This window comes from Drosophila suzukii, chromosome 2R (genome assembly GCF_043229965.1).
Source record: "Drosophila suzukii chromosome 2R, CBGP_Dsuzu_IsoJpt1.0, whole genome shotgun sequence".
In the NCBI taxonomy this organism is placed as follows: Eukaryota; Metazoa; Arthropoda; class Insecta; order Diptera; family Drosophilidae; genus Drosophila; species Drosophila suzukii.
The window spans coordinates 17,336,595-17,362,603 of record NC_092081.1 but is presented as its reverse complement, the minus strand read 5'-3'; the positions used below and the strand labels follow the sequence as shown (position 1 = coordinate 17,362,603).

The window sequence follows — 26,009 nt, the reverse complement described above, 5'->3', positions numbered from 1 at the left end:
GCCCCTGTAAGATTTGGTATTTTCGCATTCTGTTACGGCGTTGCCAGATCGAAGGAGAAGCGTCCGGGGAAATAATAACAAAAATTGGAAACTGCAGATTTAATATTCCGCGAGATGTCCATGATTCCGTTCTTTCCCACACTCAAGGTGTCCGTGGCGAATCGCTACTGGTTGGACATGGCTCCCGCCTCTGTCAACGAGGAGTCCCAGACGCGGCGCTACGAGGACGAGCGCAGCAACTGGGTAAGACTTTTCAAGACCCCGAATTTTGAATGACTTGTATTAAATTAAGTTTTCCTGCAGCGGGAGTCGCTTAAAACAGCCGGAACAGACCTCCAGCCCCTGGGCAAGATGCTCACCATTCCCGGAATTGAGACTGATGACGAGGATGGTGAGTATGAGAAATGCGACACTCCACCAGCGGCACACCTAATCCTCATCCCTTAGCCAACGATGACAGCGAGGATACAGACAGTCACGACGAAGAGGACGACGAGACCAACGATCGTGTCATACCGGTCACCCAGGACTTTTACTCCGCCGACGACATCCAGATGAACGACGAGACCTCGCCCACAGCTCCCTGAAGGGATGGTTATCTCCGGTCTCTGAATGTCGAGATTACAATTTTTTCGGCTGGTGGATACACAATTATTTATTTTCGCGTCTTGTTCCCTTTACAAACCGTAATAACAAGTGTCGGATACTTTAGGCTTAAATAAATTAAAACATAGTAAGCAAGTGCGTTGGAAGATACTCCACTACAGATTTCCGGAGGCTTAGCTCACTGGTTAAGGACATCGGGGGACGAACTGGGTTTTCTACTCGGGGCCCTACTTGTGCAGAGCCGCCGTCTCCAGCTTGGGAGCCGGCTTGGAGGCCAGACCCGAGAGCAGTTTCTTGATCTCGGCGATAGCACGTCCGGGGTTGAGGCCCTTGGGGCAGGTGCGCGTGCAGTTCATGATCGTGTGGCACCGGTAGACGCTGAAGGGGTCCTTCAACTTGCTCAGCCGCTCGGCGGAGTTCTCGTCACGCGAATCGATGATCCAGCGGTAGGCCTGCATGAGCACGGCGGGGCCCAGGTACTTCTCGGCGTTCCACCAGTACGAGGGGCACGAGGTGGAGCAGCAGGCGCACAAGATGCACTCGTACAAACCGTCCAACTTGGAGCGGTCCTCGACGGACTGCAGGTACTGGGCCTTGCCCTTCTTCTCGCTGGCTTCGTTCCTGCGGCGGATGTGGGATTAGTGATTTACCAATGTTGACTGATTACTCCAACTCACTTGCGCTGCAGCCAGGGCTGGATGTTGCGATACTGCTCGTAGAAGTTGTTCATGTCCGGGACCAAATCGCGCACCACGTACATGTGGGGCAGAGGGTACACCTTCAGGGACTTGGAGGTGTTGATGTCGATCTTGCTGATGCAGGCCAGCGTGTTGGTGCCGCCGATGTTCATGGCGCAGGAGCCGCAGATGCCCTCGCGGCAGGAGCGCCGGAAGGTGAGGGTGGGGTCCACCTCGTTCTTGATCTTGATCAGGGCGTCCAGCACCATGGGACCGCACTCGCGCAGGTCCACCTCGTAGGTCTGCATGTAGGGCTTCTCGCCGGCGTTGTCCGGGTTCCAGCGGTAGATCTCAAACTTCTTGATCTGCGGCTCCTGGGCCTCCTTGGGCTGCGCCTGCTGATCCAGCTGGGCGGTGCCATTGCTGATAGATCGAAGCTGGAAATGGGATGATCGGAAAATGAGAAAATCACGCTGCAACCATTTTTATCCAGCTGCCAGTGAAAAAAAAGTTTACATAACCGCTAATGCCCGTTGGCAAATTCCCTTAATTACGACGCTCTGGGTTGCATGTTTATCTTTCGCCTATATCTCCCGGACCCCCATTTCCGCCTTATATAACTGCACTGGCCCAAAAGCCGCCTGCACCCCCGCCCACGCCCATGAAATTCTGGCCAAAGAGGCCCGTCCATCTAGTCCTCAGCTCACCTGGTTCCTGGCCACCAGGGAGCCTACACGGCTCAGGATTTGCCTCGTCTCACTGGCCAACATTTTCGTCGCGATTTCTGCTGCAATTGAAACGGCACTGCGTTTGCAATTATCGATTTGCTAACAGCAATTTGTTTTTCTTATTTGCGTACAAAAAGTTGCACGAACTGAGAGTGTGACCGTGGAAGCAGAGGCAAGAGACCAAAGAAACGCACTAAAATATACCACAGAAAAGACGCCTAGTCTGTCCACACAGCCGTAACGTGTTTTCATATTTGAATAACGAATCCGCCAGTTGGGAGCCTATTCGACAGCGAAAACTGCAATTACAAAGTGGAAAACTAGCAAAAATCCGTTTAACAGTTATTTAATAACCATGATTTTAAAGTTCTATCAAAGATACATTTTTGTGGGACAAACCTTATGAATTTATTTATGTTAAACGTTCCACTTTCTAAGTTAAAAATGCAAAACTACAATCTATTCCTCGTCGTATGTTATTTTTAACACTTTAATATTAAACATTTTTCAATAAATTACCTCAACGGTAAGACTTTTGAATGAAAAAGTAATAAGTGAATCAATCAATTTTACATTTATTTATCCAGAGCGAAGCCTTTGATCCGGTTTGAAAACTGAATGTGGATACGACGTTTGTTTCATGTTAACTTTATAAATGCTCATGTATTTAATAAATTTAAGAGGCCCGTCTCACTGTCCATCGCTTGTAGCTCAGAAGGAACCCATTCGTAAGATGTTAAGCACAAACTATTACAATTTTTATATTGATTTCTAAGAGCACTAAAGTGTTCTGCACTGCAAACTTTTAATTGAATGAAAATTCATTGGATTTTAGCATCTAAGGGTTCTTGTTTTTCATACCGAATATTTGTACTAAAAATAGGGTACACTGTTTTTATGGAAGAATAAGTATTTAACGGGAAATATTTTCTGACACTCTTTAGTACTTAAATATGATCTTGGACAGCCCCAGATATTTAAGGACTATATAAAGTTGTTTTTAGCATATTAAATCATTAATTCAAAAATATTAAACAGTTATAAACAAAATACCCTCTTTGGTAATATTAAATCACGCCTTTAGAAAGGCAACTAATTCTGCTACAGGACGGTGACTAGAGGGTATCCCTAAGTTGGTTAACTGGACAAAAGATTTTTTCCTTTTTGTATGGTAATATTGTTTTGGCATTTGAGAAATCTCAACCTTTACGGGTACTTGGCAAGATCTCGGGCCAACTATTATGCAAAACTTTTTAAATGGCGTTTGGCGAACCCCGAGACAACAGCACGACGACTTTGTCAATTGTTCAGTGACCTTTTGTTGTTGGGAAAACTTTTGCGGACTTTTCCCTCGCCGCCATTCTCATTGGCACCTAGGAAATGGAAAAACCCCAGGTGAAGTAAAAAGTAAGAGTGGGTATCCAGTTTGCTTTATGAGCTGTTGCCTTCGAAGAAAGCGGCAAAGAAAACTTTTTCAATGTTAAAGCAAACGCGGGCAGCCACTAAAGTTGCCACCCAAGGGAGGTATTCGTATTCAGCCTCGACCAAGAAGCCACCGCTCCGGCTCCTCATCCACCTATTAAAAGCAAATAAAAACAATGAGCGCGAAACTTAAATAAAACCATTCGAGGAGAGCAAAGCGAAGGATTTTATTTGTGTACTCTGCTTTTATTCGAAAGAAACACAAAGGGGCGAAAGTAGGGTCATAAAAGAAGGTCTTAGATTTATCTCCGAGACACTGGGAGAAAGTAAGATAAGAGTATTAAAGGTTAAATCCACATCATATGATCATATCATATCATATCATATTATATCATATCATATCTTATCATATCATATCATATCATATCATATCATATCATATCATATCATATCATATCATATCATATCATATCATATCATATCATATCATATCATATCATATCATATCATATCATATCATATCATATCATATCATATCATATCAAATCATCTCATGTCATACATATCATATCATATCATATCATATCATATCATATAATTTCATATCATATTATATCATATCATATCATATCATATCATATTCACCTATATAAAAACAAATTAAATTAATTTTTTCATCAATTGATTACTTACAATTTAGTAAATATTAGTTTCTCTCTGTTTAATTAGTTAAAAAAAGGTAGAAAAGTAAGGTTTGTTCTAAAACAAAGTTAAACTTATTCATATACCTATAAACTATAGCCAATAATTATTATTATAATAGCACAAGATATATTTTTTTCATATATTTATATTACAGTCCTGGAAAGTTAAGGCACTGGTGTTTTTTACAAAATCTTATCAAATTTATAAAACCATCTATAATTACGCACATAATATATTAATTTTGTATTGTTTTAATCAAAGTTTGAAAAATATATTTTCCTCTGTGCAGTCAGAGGATTGTTTTGATTTCAATTTAAGAGCTGCTAATGCAAATGCCAATGTCTGAGGGAAGTTCGGCAATTAATCAATGGGCGAGCAGCTTGTTTGCCAACTGTTGCCTACATTTGTGGGCCGAGAATGATGGCCGGAATCAATGGGGCTAGCAGCAACTAAGCCCCCCAAATGAATGGCTTACGAGCCGGAATGGTTGGCCACTTGATAAATTTGTCGGTCCTCAGCCCTCAGCAGTTTTCGGCCCTTTAACTTTATTTGCGTGTGCCATTTTCTGAGTGACGCAGGCCACAACGGATACACACCGCATTTGTTTGCTTTAAATCTTAATGTGGTGGAGCCCTCGGCCGAACTGCCAGCCTTCCAATGATTTCGGCTTAACTGCGGAAAAATGATCGATTTGTTGATATACCGACCATTTATTTGCCATTCGTTCCCGTGCCAATGTGTGCGTGTAAAGAGATTGAATAACTTGGCTAACAATAGACGCAAGCGGCACAAAAATAGCAATTTTATTCGCACATTTGCTGGCTACGAGTCTATTGCTCCCGCGGAGTGGGTATGAGGTACGGATGGTGTGTGTGTATCCGTGCTAACTGTGCGACAATATTGTCAAAGTTTTGTGTATTAAACCGGCATTCATAGTACGTCATTTCTCCGGGGTGCCATAAAAAATAGACATCCACTCTGGCAAAATGCGACAGACGCGTCCCCTCATGTAATCCAATACTTGTGCCCGGGTGTGGGGGCGACCACTTGACGCACTTTTGTTACATGTTTCGATGAATTATTTATGGACAAATCCCCGCCGAAAACATTGATGGGCGCTCGTTATACACTTGACACTCAATATGGCAATAAAACGCCCGGAAATCCACCAAAATTAACTCCCATTGCCGAGTTTTATGAAATTAGCACGATAATGTGGAAAATTTTATTTCTATAAAGATAGATTTCAGCAGTTTGGAGGTTTAACTATGGAAATGTGGGGCCGACCCACTCTAGTAGATGTATTTTTTTATACTAAGCGGTCCTCAAGCTTAGGATCATTGATTTCGTTCCAATTTTAGAGATTTCAACCCAAATTCCACTGCCAAAAAATAGAAAAGTGGTAAGTCTTACAAAAGTAAAGAACCTCCTTTTATAAATAATATTTTTCGACTATATAACAATCTGACCCCATCGATTTTTCAATCCGATCTTTCCCTTTATAGTGTAAAGTCGTTATATATCAACGAAATTTGTATTAAATAATGCAAGAGTGAGAAAAGTCTACAGTTCCTTATTTCTCAAGATATAAACCATTTGAGTTCTGCATAGTAAAAGAGCGCATTCAAATTAAAAGCTTTATTTCCTGCCGAGATCTCTGAACTTTTGAAGATGAGGTTTTACAATTTTAAAACCCGCTGTGAGTGTAAAACCTTGTCGTGGGACGTAATTTTTATGTTTCCCGTTTATTTGTTCTTGAATGCTGGCAAATTTTAAAGCTCCTCCTTCAGTGAGGCAGACGGGACGAGCCTGAGAATTGAAGCACCTGAGTGCGAAATAAAAAGAAGTAGAAGCACAAAGACTGTTGCCTTTGGCAATCCAGCGCAGTCCGGCTTGCATTTTCCACTGGAGAAATTGTTGATGGACGCTTTTTAATTTAAGCCAACTCAAGGGCTGTTGTAACGCGAGAAAGGTGTAGTAAAAACAAGCGGGATAGGGAGGGTCGCGTTGCCGGCGAAACTATTTATCAACCTGATAGCGACGGGCCGTTGACGGCAACAAAGATGTCACGCGGCTCAGACAAACTCAAACAAGTTATCAAAAGCGCATCAAGCGCGACAGTTCGAGAGGGTCTCCATTGTTGTAGTTTCCTTTATTTTTCTTGTTTTTTTCTGGTCCTCGAGGCACGCACAGGACGATATCTCGGATGGCGGCACGTAGCGCAGACTTATATTATTGCTCCTGTTGCTGCCAATACTGTTGTTTCTAGAACAACTGTCGTTGGACCAGGCACGAGCGACATACAAGAAGTTGTCGGCCGTTGAAGGTCCTCAAATCCAAATGGGACCACACTTTAATACCAATGGTAAAGCTGGCCAAATGTTCTGAGAATTGACACAAGGATGTGTGCCAATAAAGTCAAACAGCCTACAAGGTAATAGGATACAGGCTTTGAATGGTATGATATCATTTTCAAAAGAATATCTATTTTTGCAAGAAATACTTTGTAAGCAGAGGAGTCTTTATATTGTCTTTAACTCTCTCAGTCGAATAGATGTCAGATATTTTGACAGCGACTCGAGAAACAGGGGCTCCATTAAAAGTATACCCATTTTTATCTCTAATCAAATTGTACTAAACTCTATGAATGAATGGTGTAATCTCGGAAACTATAAAAGCTACAAAGTTGGGACTAGGCATGCAGATTCTAGAGATTCCTGCGTTGCTCAACTTTGATTCAGCAAAATGTTACGCCCACTCTAAGCCCAAAAACCGCTTAAAGCTATAGATCGTAAAGTTTTAATGATAGAACACAAATTTTATCTGAAATGTATTGAACGAAGATATCTCGGAAATTCTCTGTCTTATTGTCACATATTTTCCTGACAATTGTTTCCCCCTAAGAAAATTTTCGTTCCGCCGTCCCTGTCTATAGTGCAACTTTCGTCCTTGATGAACATCTCAGGGTAGGCGTAAATAATTCAGACTAATTTGTCGGACTACAAGGAAAGTATTTATGAATAAGTGAGCTGCCAGTGGGTCAAAGATAACTGCTCGCCGGTCAGCCTTGGACATGCCGCTTGTTTGCCATGGCCAAACCACTCGTAGTCCTGGGCAATATTTGTACATTTAATGGCCGCCGGCCTGCCTTGATTAAATAGGCAAACAAAGTGCCTAGCCCACAATACACAGTGCACAACACACAACCAATGCGATATTTGCGCAATATTTGTTTATGGGCAGGGGCCGTGGCTAATCAAACAGCCTTGGAAGGGGGAGGTGGAGGTGGGGGAGGCTGGGAGGTCCAAGGACGTTTTGACGTCTCCCTAAATGATGTTAATGCGATTTTCAGGCGATAAGCGTCGCATTAGGGCAATAAGCTACAAATAATCAGCCGCCTGACAGGCACACCCGTCACACCTGGGCGAAGTCCGCAATCAGATTCGTGTCCTCCAGTCCTTAAGCCTTAAGAGGCCTTAAAAACAAGCCAAGTTTCTACGCGATGGCTTTAATGGCGGTGCTGCCTTAGTGCCTTTAGCCTCCCTCAGAAATCAGCCGAGCAAGAAGGGCACAGCCCGTTTATTAACTTGCCCGGACAGCTTGCTTAAACTGCCGGAGTGCTTATGCAAATGTATGTAAAGTGTTGTAGTCGGCCAACAAAAGCGGAGCCAAAGCAAAACCCTCCAAATGAAGTGAGAAAATAAAATTAAAACTTACACACTCAGTTTCAACGCCTTTCCTATCCCATTCAAATAAAAAACCCCCATACCATTCAGCTGCCGTGTGGAGTTAAGCGATAAATTCCAGCCAGTCAAAGCCAGAAAAAGTCCGGAAAGCCAGTGGTGGGAAAGGTACGCTCGGGAAATATTTGTACTGGCAGGGTAAAAGGTGAGTCCTTGGCTGTAGTTTGAAAAAAATCATCCAGGGCAAAGATGGTTTGCTTTGAAAAGTCATGATTCATCCAGCATCAACGTCTTTGAAGGATTTAATTTGTAACGTTTACTTTAAATGTTTAAGTCAGTGTCATTTATTTCGCATTAAATTTATATACCACTCAACTGCGTACTTCTATAAATCCAATTTTCAAGGAAACCATTTTATTCAAGCTTTACAACCGAGTACTTTTTATGCTTTTCAGTGTTTTTTGCTTACAAGTCAGGCCAAGATATAAAAATAATATACTACCATTTTTTTGTGTTGCTAAATTGGTTCGACTTAAAGAAAATCGATTGTAGTTTCATTATAGGTTAACAATGATTGTTGGATTCAAAGTATAACAATAAGTATTGAAAATAATGATAGTAAAATAGTATATAGTAGTATAATATAATATAATATAGTTGTATTTAATAATATTATAATAGTATATAGTATAATAGTAGTATAGTAAATAATAAAATAATTATAATAGTTTTTAATATACTATATGTATTTTGTTAACTTATCATAACAGTTAGCTGATGAACCTTGATAGATTGGATATTTTGTTCATGAAATCAAAAGGAGGTACAGCTACCCAGATATAGATACCGGTTCATCGCTGTCGAAAGCAAAGACGGTAGTCACAGAGGTGTGCTGGCGAAAAGGTAAACAGAATGTAAATTGGTTTCGGTTTTCCAATTCCGTTTTTTCTATGCTGCCCAATGCCGTCGGATGTGGCAGATGGTGCTCCGTTCAATGCACCCGATACTATACGATACGATAGATACTATACGAAACGGTTCTCCCCCAGGCGAAAAACCCATTAGGGTTCCGCCGTGAACGCCATTGAACTTGCCACCTCAAGGTGGCAAGATGGTTGTGTGGCTCGGCGGTTCGGCAGTTCAGCCCCCATTAATGGCGTTCCGCTGCCTGGCCATTAATTAATCCAATTATCGGGCGATTAACGTCCCAATTGAACATCAAGCATCCGCCATGTGGCGCCGCCTGACAGCAAATAATGAGAATTTTAATTGCAACAGCAAGATGCTCATGAAAACGCATCGAAAGCCATGCCAAAATCGATTAAGTGTGCACTGCGGATGCGTTCATTTGCTTCCGCTGTCCGGAAAACCGGAACGATAAGCTGTCCCAAATGCAAATTCACTCGGACAAGTGGCAGGCTTCATGCGGGTCTGTCAGGGCACTTTTCACTCGGGAATTTAATCAGAAAACAATTGCATAAAATTATGCTCAACAAAGCGAGAAATTAGTTTTTTACTGGCACGAATTGCTTTCCGAAGGGCTGCATTCGCAGGATGTTGGCTTGCAGATGACAACATTTGCCAGTTGGCCATGGACAAGACGACCCCTGGCGAAATCCTGTCACAATTTCAAGGACCTCCTTGGACGTTGGGTCCCCCCCTTTTTGCTTGTGTTTGCTCTGGGACTTTTGTTGTCCGACACGATGTCTTGATTTTCAAGAGACTTAATTATTAAAGCCATCTTGGCCAACCCTTCTGCCAACTTTAGCCGAAGCTTTAGCCGTTGCTGCCTGCCGAATTGAATGCGTAATTATAAGCCATGAAAGTTGTCTGGCTGAGCAACAGCTGCCAAAAGCGAACGAGGCGTCGGCAACGGGCACAATTTGCTGCGACGAGTTTGTTGGCTAAAAGTTAATTTTAAGCACACATTTCACTGAGCTCATTAAGCACACAGTTGGTTTTGCTCTGGGAATGGGTCCCATTTCCATACCCATTCCCTTCTCCGATCCTCTGATGACTGTCCTCCCACAATTGCGCCACGTAAATCGCGCGGATAATCAAGTTTTTGGTTGAATGCAAATGACAGAGACTTCATTGCGTCTATTAACTTTTGATTTGCGGGGATTTGGCCGGGATTGTCGTTACTGCGAATTTTGTATTTACGCTGGAACACCACGAGCATGGCTAAGTGTTTGGCAGTTCGGTTTAGTTGGGGAGAGTTATAGCTTATAACTTATAAGTTATAAGAGCAGGCTTTATAGGAAATGGTGTTAAATGGGTTTATTAAATAGGGATATTTATTTGGTTTTTAAAACAAGGTAATTAACTCAGTACATAATGGAAATTCCATATTTAACTCTGTGTTTAGTTACACATTAATAGCTCATCCAACACCTTGTAAACGACCAGAAATTCCGACCATCAGACATCAATACAAGCCAAAAGCAGTACTAAGAGCTACTTAAGTTACCCCAAAATGCATGCTACAGTATAGAACAGCTTTGGGAATTTGGCGATACTATCCCAGACTTACTGAATATGTGTGCAAGAGCCTTATTAGCTAGTCATAACATGGCCAATAAACCTGGTGTTCCTGCATGCACGTCTGTTGGCCCTACCTCATTTATCAGCTAATCAAATTACATGGCCATAATACGCAAACATTTGCATTAAGCGGGGGATACAGGAACATGGGACAGCTTTAATGGGCAATTTGCGTTAAACGTTGATTGAATAACCGTTAATGCAACTAAAGAGCATGTGTAACGACTTGCCACGCCCACATGCGACTCCCGATACTAATGACATCAGCAGGTGGGGGCCCAAGTGCAATCAGGCCATAAACACGTACCAGCACGGCTTTGGCCCAACTGACTGACTGAGTGCCCGACTTTCAGAGGCCCGGAGTCCCCGGGATAAGCCACGACAACGAGACTTCGAAAACAACGTTAGCGTTGTCGGGTCGATCAATGTGCAACAGCATTTTCTGCTAATGGCCAAGACAGGGAGGCAGGAAACGCCATTAGTACAGGTGCCACAGTGCGTTGATGATGGAAGGAAAATGCATTAGTCTGTGGGAGATCACACCCTGAGCCGACGAGCCCAGCCCACAGCCGGAGTTTATTAAGAACGCATTTATCATAATTACCGCCTTGTCGGGGCCCTCTGTCTGGCGACTGATGGAAAAGCAACAGAGACAGGACAGGACTGCCATCACCATGTGATGACATATTCAACAGGCAAAGCGGCCGTAAAATTCCTGGAATTTCATTTCAGAATGACCGGCCCCAAAAAATGTCTATGATGGTCGTGTCGACATGGGGCGAGCTCATAAAAAATGCGACAGGCAGACACCATGAAAAAGCAAAAGTTCATCTATGACACAGGGAAAAGTATTTATTTGTTCTATTATATCAGCTGTGTTTTTCCGTTGAAAGAACTTTATTATTAAGGAGGTACTAATACTGAATATACCACAAACCTATCATCAATTATTGGTCTTACTTAAAGGATAATTCTTTGGTTAGATCTCAAATTTTGTAATTTTTTTTTAATACTTTCCATATAATACCTACATCTCAATGTTTTTTCTCACTGTACTCCTCCTGCAAAAGGAAGAGCCAAGAATTTATACGCGTTGTGGACAGGCTGTGGAGCTGGAACTGAAACTGGGAATGATTCATGCGGAAATAAAGGCACTCGAGAGTGCCGTAAATATTGTGGCAGCAACCACAACAGCACCGCCCCTGAAAAAAGTGCGAAAAACGGGGCGAAAAACAAAGGGAAAGCTTTGCATTTTCGCACCTTTACAGGTGTATCACGCGAGTGAATCGGTTGATTCATTTGCTGCCGGTGACAAACCGTCACACAAATGTCCAAATGTCCAAAAGTCCGAGTGTCCACGCACTCCCCTCCATTAAATTTACTCGTAGTTTGGTCGCTGTGGGTGGTGTGCATTATTTAATTGACATGTTGATTGTTTCGCATTGCGATTCCATTTTATGTGCAATTCCAGGCAAGTGTATGATGGTCGTGGAGTGCCAGTCCGACTGCCGAATGGACGGACAATTGCCTGTTGAAGTGCTGGTCCAGTGCGACGACTCACCAAAATCACGCTCAACAGTTTGTTGCTCTACTAAAAAGTCAACGGAGAGAGAGCGAGCAACAAATGTTGCCGAAACATGCTGATTGGGCCAAGAAAAATATTTGAGTAAATAAACTCATGGCAAATTGGGGTTTTAAAAAAACGAAGACCATAATTTATAATTTTCTAAGACGGTTTTTGGGGTGGCACTACACAGAACAACAAAAAGAGACTTTACAAAAGTTAATTAAGACAAACCTAAGCATATCAGCATAGTTAGTTTTCCTTTCTAACGCTTCATATTTAAAGTCGTTGCTTAAAAAAAAAACGAAATTTAAAGCTTTGGTTCAAGATCTTTCAGAGTCGATACTTCGTTTTATGTAAGCTACTTTAAATTGTTGAGATGCAACAACAACAATTTTAGATTCTTCCGGATTTACCTTCATATCTTTGTTTGTATATGGCAGCCCTATCTGTCATTTTTCAGAACAGATCTACTGTCTCTTTTGTAAGATTTAGCTAAAAAAACTAGTTAAAACGCAATTTTCAAAAAGTCTTTAGTTTTGTCCTGTTTTCTGTTCTCTTTTTCAGTTGTATTCCCTTTCGCTGATGGTAACACGGATAATCGACGGGTCATATCGTTCTGTTTTCAAACAGTATCTATGTATGTATATTTAAATGGCATTTTAAAACCATATGATCCATAGATGGTTTATTATAAATTAATCAACTCTGCAAGGATAAATAAACTTGCGATTTCCAAAGTTGGACACTGAAGTTTTTCTTAGGCTTTGCTCAAACTTTTATTGCTTTTTCTTCGTGAATGTGACAGGATTTTAACTTTAGTTTGATCTAACTAAAGATAACCTTAATTTCCAAAGTATACATAGAAGAAAATATACATTTTTTGTTTCATATTGGAGTAGCTAAAGAAAAGTAAAACTATATACATGTACATCATACAACATAGAGTATTGTTTAAAAGCAAATATTTGACTAACCTTATGTACAATACTGACATCGCTTTATAGATTTTAACGAAGCCTTACTACCACTGTGCAGTGGCTTTGTCAAACTTGTTGCTAAAAAAACCCGCCAAAAAATGTGAATGGAAGTGGGAGGAATGGGTCGGGGTGGCAAAACAAGGCCAAAAATACCGCACCGCAGCCGTCAACACTGCAGTCATCGGCAATGAGTAATTTTCAACAATCCGCCCAGAACCCACCTCGGCTCCTGCCCCCCAGTCTCCTCCGGGGAACCCACCTGCGAGGCGCAGGACAGGAGCGTGGTGAAGAGAGCCAGTGCCTCGCTCGGAAGTCGGAAGACGGAAATCGGCCAAACAGTTGCGACGCGACTACCAAACGAATCGGACGCGCCAGCGCTTCAGTGGAGGTTCAGAACTGGGATGTTTACCCAAAAACTGTATATACCAAGTGCTTAAGAACCTTTTAAAAAAAGTGATTATTTCCAGTATTCGTTTTAAAGTCAGTTCGGTTTTTAAAGTTGGCTTAAATCCTGTGTTTCGTGTTGATTAAATATTAAACAGTGAATCCTTCGTTGCTTTTTGGTATTAAGTGTGTACCAAAGACTTGAGTGCTTTCGACTTGGAACGATCTAATTTGGTTTAGTTTAAATTTCCGAAACTTTCTTTTTGGCACCTCCCATTACTTGCATCTTCTGATCCCTTCGTCACTCAGAGGATGCGTAAGTATTTGATTCTTTTTGATTGCTTTCCACAATGACCAAGCTAAATGGCCAAGTTTTCCTCTCATAGCAACGGCTGCATTGGAAAGTTAAATCACATTTGTTGTGGCTCAAAGTTTTGCTTTCAGTCGGTTGCTTAATTAAAAACTAAGTTTGAGAACCCCTAAAGTGGAAATTACATGAAACATCTGTTTCCTGAGCGATTTCAAAACTTGTTCAACTCCTTTAGCCTCCAATCCGGATACTAATTGCGTTTGGCTGGCGGGGGAACTGGGCCATTTGCGGAACACGTCCGATAGTGAGAACTCTTATCGAATCGGCCCACGCAGAACCGAGTATCGACAATATCGGACTTATCTCCCCGGGGCCTTTGTCACCATTTACATACGATGGTACATACGTGCGGCCATATAGCAAGCGACACGTCAGAAAACGTGGCATACTTTGGGGCGCCTCCGCTGGCCAAGGTGGCGTATACTTAATTATTCATACGATAACTGATGGCTCTTCTCGCGTGTCTTCCTTTCGAGCCGACATTTGTGTAACCGTAGGTACTTCCTGCACTTACTTTTTCCCCACCACTGACACACTGCACTTCTGAATGGGGTGGTATAAATTATGGTTTTCCATTGACGCAGAAACAAAATACGCAGCCATTATATGGGACATAGATAGTGCAGTGGGTAAACAATTCAAACACATTAGGGTGATTCGAGGGGAGATCGTGGTTTCAGGATGTTGGCATTCTGGGAAATCAGTATGACCATTGACAGCGCATTAGGTATACGTCGTGTGTGGAGTAATCTATTGTTATCTGGAGAACTATTGTTAGATTAGCAACCCGTCGGTTTGTTGGTACCGCCCCCTTCTGCCAGGGCTGCTGGCATCAAAGCTTATTCATAACATTTGCTTTTGTTGGGCGACACAGACACCCACAGACCCACACATTTGGGGCCTTCTGGGCAGCTGTCAGCAGTTGGCAAACCCTTTTTGGCCAGTCCTACAATAGCAATCCACATTAGTTTGCAGCTGAAAAAATGTGAAAGAGGAAAACTTTTACATCTGATCTTGGCATTTCATATAAATTATATTACATTCCATTTGCCGGGGGGGCCCAAGGCTGGCTTACACTTACTTTTCACTGAATCTAGACTGTCTCACATTTGCCCAATTTAACTTTGCAGCTGCACGGAATCTCCAGCTTCAGCCAGCGTAAACTCAAATTCAAATCCAAATCTATTTCGAAACTTTCGTTTAATCAACAAGTTACGTTCGCTTACCCTTTGGTTCAGAAACTTGAAAGGAGCTCGCTCTGTCGCTCCCTAAAGCGGATTTCGAGTGCGTTGCTGGTTTAGGCCAAGAACTGGAATGGCAGGTGGTGCTCAAAGGGAATCGCAAATTGAAGGCAACATCGCGGCTTGAGGTGACGACCGACTGACTGCCATTTTCCGGTGTTTTGATTTCGCTTTCCCGGCCCGCAATGCGGCATTAATCGCACAACTTTGGACCCTCCTTCCGCTTCGATTTATGTTCGCTGCTCAAAGTTGCGGCGCGACAGAGCAATGTGCTTTTAATAATTTATATTAATTCTTAAAACGACAAAAAGCAATCGCGCAAAGGGAATTTAATTAAAGCATCGCAAACATGGCTATGGAATGGATAACTGCAATGGACAAACGGTGAGTGGAATGAGTGTTTCGTGATTAAATAAAATCAGACTTTTTAAGACAGGCAAAGCACTTTAATTAGAGCATAATTACCACCTGACTTAGCTTCAATTGAAATGAGAAACTTTTCCTCAGTTTGGGTAATAAGTTTTAAGCTCAATCTCAAAGTTTGGGGGTACCAAATTGAATTCTCCCTTGAATGCTGCACAATTTCTTAAATTTTCAGACGCATTTTCAAGTCGAGTGCACAAGCTGCTTTCCTCTTGTTTTCCCAGAGAAGACACGTACTCACATGCACGTTAAATGAAAAGCCCGACGTGGAGTACAAACAAAACAGAACGAAACATTTTAAAATGTTGCCGTCATGCTCTACATTCATTTGTCAAGAACCAACATCTGCGGCCCCACTCGATCTTCCTCCATCTTGGGTCTTTGGCAAAAGGCCAATCCATACTGTGGACACGAATTATCCGCTTTATTAAATCTCAATACCAATTCCCTGTGAATCGCTGAGCCGCCATTGGCAAAACAATTATATCATCAGGCTTGAATTGAAAACCGAAATTTAATGAAAGAGCAACAGTGCAGAATAAAGTGTCGGAAGAATAATAACATTCAAAACGTTTGGATGAATATTCATAATGAAGGCATAATACAAAAGTTTATATATTGTCATGTGGTTTATTGTGCTTTGGCTTATTTTTATGACATCCTTATTATAAAATTAAACGTAATATTGATTAAAATGGAGGCGGAAGATGTAACGTAACATTCAAAACGATTGGCTGAATATTCATAATGAAGGCATTATACAAAAGTTTATATATTGTCATTTCCATTTCAATGAAATTATAACATGTAATGAATATCCATTGGAGTGGTTTATTTTTTTTTTGCTTATTTTTATGACAGCATTATCTGTCAGCATTATTATAAAATTAAACATAATATTGATTAAAGTGGAAATGTATAAAAGAACACCATTCTCAGTGCTTTGAAGTTTGGGCTTATGATAACATAACATTCATGTGAAAAGATAAACCGGTGGTTGCGGTTTTAAACTCTGATGACAGCAGTTTCTGTGGTTGGATTCCCCGGATTAAAGTTTGAATAATTCATTTTATAAAGGAGGAAAGAAAAAGAGCATATATATTCTGTTCCTAGCTTACAATTATATTACTTTAAATTGCATCTGTAGGATATAAATCAAGCCAATTTCATCATAAAATCAACATTGTTTTTCTAAATCTATTTGCTCAAGCTTTAATGGCTGTGAATCAAACACACATTCTTTCACAGAAGGCCACTTGATGCAATTTGCTGGATTTCAACTGGCAGAATCATTTGACGGGTGCCGCCATGACCATTGTACCAACCGACTGCTCAGTTTAGTGGCACATTCTATTATTGCGGAGTGGACTTATATTTCATTGCTGGTATCCTAAAGGGGGGGCTACTGCCACACCATCAATCACAGGGCAATCTCTTCAAATTTCATGCTCTGTCAACGCTTAAACGCTCCCCCCTCGGAGGGGTCAGGGGTCAGCGGGCACTCATGTGACTGCAAAAAAGGAAGGTCAAGTGGCAAAGGCTGAAAGCAAACTGTTTGCCCGGGGCAAATATTTGCAATTCGCTGCCTTTTGTTTGCCCCACTCAAAGGGGGAGCCAACTTGCACCAGGATGCAGGCAGCAGGGCCAACTAAAATAACAATCAGAGCCCTTTGCCAAATTACATTCGCCATGCCACGACTTCCTAATGGCTCAGGCACTTTTCCAAGTCATTCTGCATTTAATACAAATGGCCTGGCACTTTGGCAAAACCCAGCTAAATAAATGATTTAATTTGGGCAGAATTAATGGCCCAAGTTCCAGCAGCCTGAAGGGCAAGTCACGCAGCGGGAATCGCTGCCAGGTAATTCGGCTTATCAAGAGCGATCTGGGCTTAAGGACACCTCGTCCTGCGAACACGTCGGTGCATGCAAACGAAGAAGCCAATGAATCCTGCGAATCACAGTTCGCAAAGCGCAAAGTGGCAAAGCCAGACAGCAATTGATATTGATGGCTTCCGGCAAGCAGCCGTCTTACTCACAAGTGCCGCCACACATTTATCATACGCCACGTGTGCCGATTGCAGCTTTAATGTATCGCCGAAATTCAGTGCGTATCTTTAAGGCTGACGAATCGCCAGGACGGCAATTATAAAATTCCAAAACTAAACTTTTGGGGGCGTGTGCCTAAAAACCGCAAAAACCATTATAATAAACAACGAGCCATGGTTTGGTTTGGCTGCCTAGGATGCGCCCCAACGCGCTTCCGGCTTTTTGGACCACCCCCAGGACCCCTAACCTTCCCTTTCCCTCCGTTTCCTCCTCTACCCAACCCACAAAAGCACTTAGGACCCGACTGTTTGGTTAACGACAAGCCCAGAAACAGTTGGCGGCATTGGGACGGCATCATCCCCCCGGTTGGCGTTCCTCGGTTTCCCGAAATTGCCGCTTCTACTGGCGAATGAATTATGTATGAGCCTGGCAAGACAGCCGCTTACCTTCAGCATCCAGCTGAAAGTCTGAAAACGGCTGTGCCAAAAAGTAGACGTCTCGCTGCAAAAGTAGCCCTCAATGCAGATGATGCCACGGCGAAGGCCAACTTGTGTTTCATTTCTGATTTGCAAGCAGCCTTTGTCTGCAAGCCGGAGCAGTTCGCCCAGGTCACCCCGTTCCTCTGATCCCTCCGCCCGGAGTCACCCATTCTCTCAGAATTTTATGGAATTTTTAATTAGGCGGAAGCTCACCGAGGAGTCTTTAATGTGGGCGGTACTGATGGATTTATGGTGGGCTAAGGTTTCTTAATAAAATCTAAAACTTTTTGTGGAAAAAAATGGTTTATTTTTTGGTAACTCTATACTTCTTAAACAAAAAAGTGGGTACATCAGAGCAGGCACATTAAATCTTAAATATAATACTGGCAATCAGTTGAGTTTGACTAAAAAACAGAATATGAGGATTTTATATGGATTAAATATTTAAAAAACAGAATATGAGGATTCTATATAATTAAATATTTAAAACACAATAATATAATTTTTTAGCTTTAAAGAGAGGGCTAAAAGATTTATTTTCAATAGCCCTGCTACTGCTGTGAATTGGTTTGTAAAGTGAAAAAGTTTGTATTTATTCTACTAAATCAATTTTATCCCCTTTAAAGTAAACCCCTCCAGATAAAATACGTTTTTTCCAATCCTCGAAACATGCCAAATAGTCTCTTTCCGGTATATCCATCAGCGCCTTCTTTAATTTTTTTAATCTCCTTTTTAGTGAAATGGTCACAAAGAACGAGAGTTATATTTCCATCTAGAATAGAAAATTAACTTATCTTTAAAATTTCAGATTGAATTCTAGGGTGCTTATTAGATCTTACAGCTAAACTTTTTATTTTATGCAATTAGTTGCTGCTTGGTCTTACTGCTTCGCCTTTTTTTATTTCCCTTTCTTCTCATTTTCCTGGGAGGACTTCCGTTTCCTGCAGATTCTTGCCCGGAAACTCTTATACTTATTTATTCATTTTTCAATTGACTAGCACACAGACAGAGTGGGACAGAAAAAGTAGAATTTGCATATTTAATGCGCGCACAAACCATGCACAAATGACACTGGAATTTTTAATTTGAGTTTATTGTTCAACTAATACTTTCCTTTGCCGTCCCATCTCTTTTTTATTCAGTTTATGGCCTTGTTCGACCATCAAAAATAGAACAAATCCAAGTGCTTTGCGTAGAGTCAGTAAATTAAAATGCAAAATACTCGTTATATTTCTCTTTTAATTTCCCTCTTCTTTATTGCTGTCTATTGTTCGGAATCTACTAACCAAGGATTTTTTACTTTATTCATTTGCAGCAATTTAAAAACACAAATATTTATCTTTGAGTAATTTTTTTTTTTTGCGCTGGTGATTCGAGTAATGGGCTTAATTTTACTAATTAAAAATAATGTAAAGCTAAAGGAGGCAAGTAAAATAAATTTTATAGAGTGTATGACAAGCAACGCAAATTAGATTAAACCGCTTTTTATGTTCTCAATTACAATGAATAAATAAATTACGGGTGGATACTACTTACATACGTGTGCAAATTAAATAATACTATGTTTTTTTTTTTATTGGCAAACCACTTGATTTAAGTAAGTAATTATCAGCTTAACAATTTTCATAGTACTAAAGGTTGTTTAAAATAATAAAAACATACAAATATATTGTCGAACATAAAACTTAGGTACTTCACAAATAATAGTAATTGTATTTGGTTGTTTGGTTAGTAATTCAAAACTTGTATACTTTCAAATTGAATTTATTGATTTATTCTTATGACGCGGGAAGCTGATTAAATAAATAAAAGGTGAATTTCATAATATTTGGTTTATAGAAGTAAATATTTACTTTTTGTATGGTGAAACCCAAACTAACACTGCTAGTAATTATAATAACATATTCTCGTGACCAACCACTAATGAAAAACACATTCTTTGCAGTCCTTGCGACCGAAACCTGCGTGATGTGGAGCTCATTTCGTGCCGCCTGCGTCGCGTGGAGCCGCTGTGTCGCCTTCCGGGATCTGCGCTCCAGCAGTTGGCCATGTGCGGGTTCTACGAGGATTTGGAGAAGGGAGTGACTCGTGAGTGTTGGATGGAGTGGATTTGATATGCAGCGATGGTGGCTAACGGAGACCCTCTATCATTTTTCACCCCCCAGTTTTTCGTGCCGGAGAACAGGGTCGCTTTTGGTATGCAGTGCTCGGTGGATCGCTGGAGGTGCGATACCATGCCCATGCGGATGGCGATGGCAAGGTAAGTCCTGGATGAGACGAGGTGATGTTCTGTCAGAGGCCCGGAGTGCCAGACAATGCCGTGCTGAGCAATATAATTGATAGCGATTATACGGCATCCCCACCGCGTTGCATATCCGATGTGCACGTTCAATATTCCGGGGATTTCGATTTCGGCCAGGGGGATAGATGGGGGCCTTCGAGTGGGGGCGTGCCTGGCTGCGGTCTAAGCCCCCCCGATTTATCCATCGATGTGAACAGCAGGAAAAAGGAACTGCTGACAGCGATGAAAGGCCGGGCATTCGCCTCGATTCCCCCTCCAATCATATCGGTTTGTGGCATTCCATTTTTTCCGTTCCGTTTTTTTTCCCCCTCCTTCTGGCATTGTGCTTGCCGCAGCAACATTAATTTCCGCCAGGATATTGGCCAGCAGTTTTTTCCAGCCCAATGTTCTGAATGTACAAGTACACATATGTGCGCTCTGTGAATGTGTATCTCGCTATGGCCCGTTCAGAGAGGTGTCTGCTAATTGAAATGGTCCGAATTGGCCAAGAGGGTCTGCGGATCCTCCTCGTAGTGCTCTCCTTGCCCGAGTGCCAAGTGGCAGCAATGCAAATTCGAGTATTTATGGTTAAGTGGGGCATGACAGTGGCAGTGGCATGCCCCACCTCAGCGTACTAATATGGTGACTGTGGCCCGTCGAGTGTGTGGCTGTGGAGATTGCAATGGCGGTGCCCCATGTGGATGAAATGCTGCGCCATCCTTTTTGGTTTCGCCGGCAGAGGATTCCTTTAAGGCAGGTTATTTAATTATGATAAAATATCCTTCAATTCCATTTCGTTATCTGCCTTGCTTATAACTTCATCAATGCAGGTTGCCCATTTCACATTTATCTGGAAATTTCTTTTCCACCTGACTAATTTGCCTCTCCCTACCCTATACTCTCATACTTGTTCCTCTTATTCATTTTAAGGAGAATAAAAAGCTAACCTGACTCTAGGCTTTAAACCAGGGTTGCTGATATTATATCAAAATATCGATATTCCGATATTTTTTTATAAAAATGATATATCTATATCGTGGTATGGTTTTTGGATAAACGTCAAAAATACGATATATTTTGTGATACTTTTTTTGATATTTTGAAGTTGGTCACCGTAAACTCATGGTATATAATTAAATATTTCTAATCTTACCTCAGGTAGTTTTGTACCTTCGGAGCGTATTCGGATGACCGACAATCACATAATACAATGGGTATTTTTAAAATCGATGGAAAAAAAATATGGGAAGCTTTCTTAGAAAATCGATGTTTTTTTTAATCCACCTAATGTAGATTGGTTTTGGTAAAATGAAAGAGCTAATAATGCTTTTACAGCACCAAATCGACTTTTCATTTAAATAAACATTAATAACATCGAATATATCGATATTTTTACTTGATATTTTAAATATCATTATCATATTTTTTTTCAAAAAAGAAATATCATCGATATTTTAGTTTTTCATGGTCTTCTCATCCGACAAGTGCAAATATCAATGTTAAAAGGTAAATGGTACTGTGTTTATTGTTTCAATTATTTTATAACTTTTTTCAATTTTTATTAAGATTTTTTTAATGTTTTCAATTATTTTTGCTATTCCCTGAAATTTTGAAGGAGCCGTTTTCAAAAGAGGGTCTACACAAAATCTTTCAATTTACTTCGGTGTATCTAAGCGCTTGCTTCCTGTTGACATCTTCGTTGACCCGATTTTACCGCTTCTATTTACTTTTGCATAATTTTTCCACCTGATTGGCTTTGGGAAAAGCCCCGAAACGGAATTGCCTGCGGGCAACCCCCCGCAATTATACCACAATACATTATTCAAGCGAGTTCACATTGGTTTTGGGCCTTTGAAACCGTTTTTGACACTTCGTATTCCTAGTGGCGAGTGTTATGAATTTTCGTGAATGCGAATGGCGTGCGGCACGCAAAGCCCAATTTCCAGAGCCGGATAAGTATATATCAGCTGAATGCCGAGAGTCAGTCCCTTGAAACAAAGAAGAGCCCTATCAATAGCCATGCAATTTATTTGGAGTGATGCGAGATGCGAGAGGTGCCTCTGCTCATCAAAAATAGAAGCCGCTTCTGAAAATTTATGTGAGAATGTGAGACTCCGCTGGCAGCCATTTGGTGCGAGTTCCGTTTTCAGTTGTTTGAATTTCCCCTTTGGCCCGGGGTTTATCTAACGATCCACAATCCACAATCTACGATCACGTGATGAAGCCAATTTGGGACTAATGAAATGCGATGCCTGCCCGCCTTAAGTAGCAAAAACAGCTGAAGCAGTTACAAATTGCAACTAATTTATAAATGTCTTCGGAGTCTCTTGAAAACCCAAAGCTCTGCGGGCAAAGTCAAGTGTGGGCGTTCCACCTGCAGAGCGCCGTTATAATTGAATATAATACTGCAATGGAATCTGCATTCGGGAATCTGCATCATCCACCAGCCACCCAACACCCACTCCTATCTCATTCGACCTTGCTGTGGGCGTGCATGTAACAAAGTATCTGCAAGATACCTACCTCTTAACTTGAGTTGTAGCTCGTCTAGCTCGATTTCTTGTCTCCTGACCCGTCGACAGGGCCACGATTAATCTTTGTTATGTGTCGACGACGCCGCCGTGGCCGCAAACATTGCCGGATCCAATTAAAATGATTATATAATTATGGCCGGAACGCCCGGCCAGCAAAGCCATCAAACTAATGAAAATGCTCTGGAAACTGAAACTTAGCCCACATGTAATTATGCATCATTAGGTGCAGGTACACCATCTATGGCATGGGGCTTCCTCGGGACCAGTTTCGGGGCCAAGGCATCGATATTCAAGTTCAAGCACTTCGTAGGTGTTGCTTATGTAGAGCAGGTATTTGATCTAAGCGACCCGAAAGCGGAGAAAGCAGCTCCATTGTTGGGTTTCCCGATAAATAATTGGATAGGGCAGTGAAAACTTGAATAGAACTCACCAGATAAAAGGGAGCAGAAGCCGCAAAACCACAACACGAATTGGTAAGAGCCATTTCCGCACCAGGCACTTTGAAGCGGAAGTATTCGGGTTGTATATGTGCAAATCAAAGATACTCTCTGCTAGCCTCATTCCGTTTGTGGCCCCGTTGGCCCAAACGTTTAATTAGCCAAAAACTCAACAATCTTGTCCAATTTTGATGGGAGTCATTTGCATACGATGGAATCACCTGACCAAAGGTTCTGCAGATAGAGTTTACTGTTAAATCCAATCATGTTGGTGATTAAATCCACAGATTCACACAGCCAGCTGGTAATTAGTGTTTTCAGAGAATATCTGTCAGATGCCAGAATTAGAATGAACAGAGATACTTGTCTGCTTGTCTGCTCGTCTACAACTAAACAAAGCCACCGAGAGATGAACGAGGGCTGCTGCCACTTGAGACGGCAGTGACAACAATTTGTCGCTTTTCATTAAATTCTACGACACCCCCATATGACCCTCCATCGCGATGATCTTCTGCCCCCCTTCCAGGTTTTGGGATGTGTAAATATAAACATCCAGGGGGACTAGGGAGGGCTGAAGATCTGTGCTCTCGTTTGTGTTTGTTTTCAGTTTGGATTTGCCTTTGCTTTTCTGTCAAACAAGTTGGCGACGTCGGCAGCGAAGTTGCCCACATATGCGCTTGTGCGCGACCAGCGGAATGTATCTTTCGGATACTTTAGCGCTGCCACAGAAATTAATACGTGCCGAGCTCTCCAGCGGCGCACAACTCGATCGCTGGCTCGCTACCTCTACCCATATCTCTACCTATACCCATACCTCTCTCTTCATATCTCAGACCATCCGTATCTGTTTCTGTTTCTGTGCGGAACCCGTGTATCTTCAGCAATTGAAGTTGGCGATGCCGCGAAAAGTGCGTGGGCCCCGCTGAAAGATTCGCGCGAGGGCGTCGTAAGGCCTGGGTAAACAAAAATATTCGCCATATCGAAATAAACCAGTTAAATATCGGGTGTTTTGGCTAGCCAATGGCTAAAAATGTAATCCACACACAGGCCGCAGCCCGATCGTTCCGAGTGCAGTTTTGAAATTGTTTATGCAATGTGCAATTGTGTTTAAAATTTATTACCTTCAAAGCGAAACAAAGCAAGGCAGTCGAAAAATACATTTCTTGCTTTTGTGGTGATTCAACAGCTGCAGTGTGTGTAAACAAAACGGCGGAAAAACACAGCCGCAATATGGAGGAATTTAATTCAAGTTGATTTCATTCATTAAATCTGGATATCTGGTTGGATATTAAGGGAAAGAACAGCGAATACCTTACTGGTGCGTATTTGAGTTTATATTTGCCATACAGGGTTCTTATCTCCCTCCAGGGCTCTTATCTGCTGGGGGAGGACTGTTTTTGGAATCAGTTGTGTAAACCTGAAACCAGAATGGGTATACCTAAATAAGTCGTCATCATATCTACTTGTAAATGAGTGGGCACGCACAGCACTTCCGGAAAGATGAGTAAAGGTTGCCGCTGTCAACTTAGCCCGGCTCAGTTCATCTCCCTTCATTTCACCCCACATCATCGTCAGATTCACAAATCGCATAAATAACAGCCCAATAAATACGATTTGCATAATTGATTAAAATTATTTGCCAAATGCTGGGCTCCGAAGTTGGCCAGCAGGTGAACCACTTATGTAAGCCAGACCATTGGGCCAGTCAAAATAATAAATACAAACACAAAAGGCAGAGCAGATCGTAGCTGAATAGCCATTGAGATGATTGATGATGCTACAGGTTAGCCAAGAGCCAATAAAATGCATAAATGAATACCCAAGGAGGGCGGGGCGGAGGTATCGCTATAATAAATGCAGATGAAGATGAAAGATTGATAATGCCCGGTGGGGGGAGTGGATGGTATATAGCTACCGATAAAGACATTGCCCACAGTCGATGAGAAATACATATTGAGATTTATGTTTATCGGGGCCTTTGCCGAGGCAACTTTGTTTGCAGCAACTTAATTGGCCCGGCTAGGAGGTGGGGGCGTTACAACCTTGCTAAAGGTCAAAAGGCAAATGACTGCACATTTCCCTCAGCTTCAGCCGACAACCCCTTCGAGCCATATGGCCCTGCTCTTCTGTAACCCCCAACCACCTCATACACCATTTCCATCGCATCCCGTCGCTCAAATACTAATAATGCTCGTGTTTTATACTTTTTATGGATCAATAAGTTTGCAGCAACATCATCGAGGGAACTCCTTCTCCCGAGATCAAGGTGCTTTTAATAATCTTTAATAGCCTGGGCGAGAGAGCGAGTTTGAGTGGGCGGTTAAAAAGCAGTCTTCTGCGCCCATAAACAAATATGTTTGTGTGAGCACACACACACATATGCGCATATTATGATATTAATCAGTATAAAAGTGGTTTCAGTAATTTTTATTAATTTAACAGAAACGGGAATGGGAAAGGCAATTATCCTTTCCCAGGTATCACCAGGCTCACCGCCCCATTTGGGCCATTTAAAGTTTTATCACTCGCACAAAAGTTCTCATTTTCATGGGAAAAGTTTGTAATTAAATAAGTTTATAATGGCAAATTAGACGAAAAAAATACAGTTTCATCGTGCAAGTTTTCACATTAATAACTTGAAAATAATTCAATTAGCATACACGCGCCATTGGAAATGAGCAGATTTCTTATCTTTTCCAACCTCGATATCTCTTTGGTTCATTAGATAAGCCTGAACATCGATTCGCGGAAAGCCTTTGGTAGATTCGAAAAATATTCTCAAATTATGCAAATAACCTGCTGATAAGGTGCTAAAAGATACATACTCTCACACAAACAAGTATATAACGAAAATCAAATATGAGATACAAACAAATTATTGCCCAGCGAGGGGGAGTGTTTGA

General features: G+C 41.6%; 4 protein-coding genes across 5 annotated transcripts in view; 2 read left to right on the top strand and 2 right to left on the bottom strand.

Annotated features, from left to right (window-relative positions):
* Window positions 1-26,009, bottom strand: part of LOC108018145 (uncharacterized) — a 125,129-nt gene that overhangs the window by 47,193 nt on the left and 51,927 nt on the right. The window lies entirely within an intron of this gene.
* On the top strand, window positions 29-737 carry LOC108017790 (anaphase-promoting complex subunit 15A). Its single transcript, XM_017084933.4, has 3 exons — window positions 29-243; window positions 304-391; window positions 448-737. Exons 1-3 carry the CDS (start codon window positions 115-117, stop codon window positions 585-587), a joined length of 357 nt encoding a protein of 118 aa, XP_016940422.1. The 5' UTR covers window positions 29-114; the 3' UTR covers window positions 588-737.
* On the bottom strand, window positions 638-2,204 carry SdhB (Succinate dehydrogenase, subunit B (iron-sulfur)). Its single transcript, XM_017084932.4, has 3 exons — window positions 1,991-2,204; window positions 1,284-1,720; window positions 638-1,227 (listed from the first exon to the last, which is right to left on the bottom strand). The coding sequence occupies exons 1-3, from the start codon at window positions 2,051-2,053 to the stop codon at window positions 834-836; spliced, it is 894 nt and encodes a 297-aa protein (XP_016940421.1). The 5' UTR covers window positions 2,054-2,204; the 3' UTR covers window positions 638-833.
* Window positions 13,270-26,009, top strand: part of Epac (Exchange protein directly activated by cAMP) — a 43,336-nt gene continuing 30,596 nt past the window's right edge. Inside the window, exons 1-4 of one of the 2 annotated variants that reach the window (XM_017085356.4) lie at window positions 13,270-13,609; window positions 14,794-15,288; window positions 19,800-19,942; window positions 20,020-20,114. In XM_017085356.4, the coding sequence (XP_016940845.3) occupies window positions 15,254-15,288; window positions 19,800-19,942; window positions 20,020-20,114 (273 nt within the window). In that variant the 5' untranslated portion in view covers window positions 13,270-13,609; window positions 14,794-15,253. Of the gene's footprint in view, window positions 13,610-14,793; window positions 15,289-19,799; window positions 19,943-20,019; window positions 20,115-23,942; window positions 24,425-26,009 lie in introns of those variants that run through there. The other variant, XM_017085358.4, reaches the window with a different exon arrangement.

Bases quoted from the DNA above. Each gene is read 5' to 3' on its own strand.
- LOC108017790 (XM_017084933.4), top strand. From the start codon at position 115: ATGTCCATGATTCCGTTCTTTCCCACACTCAAGGTGTCCGTGGCGAAT. The intron at 244-303 runs GTAAGACTTTTC...GTTTTCCTGCAG, and splicing joins AGGACGAGCGCAGCAACTGG to CGGGAGTCGCTTAAAACAGC. The intron at 392-447 runs GTGAGTATGAGA...CTCATCCCTTAG, and splicing joins TGAGACTGATGACGAGGATG to CCAACGATGACAGCGAGGAT.
- SdhB (XM_017084932.4), bottom strand. From the start codon at position 2,053: ATGTTGGCCAGTGAGACGAGGCAAATCCTGAGCCGTGTAGGCTCCCTG. The intron at 1,721-1,990 runs GTGAGCTGAGGA...TCCCATTTCCAG, and splicing joins CCCTGGTGGCCAGGAACCAG to CTTCGATCTATCAGCAATGG. The intron at 1,228-1,283 runs GTGAGTTGGAGT...CATCCGCCGCAG, and splicing joins CAGCCCTGGCTGCAGCGCAA to GAACGAAGCCAGCGAGAAGA.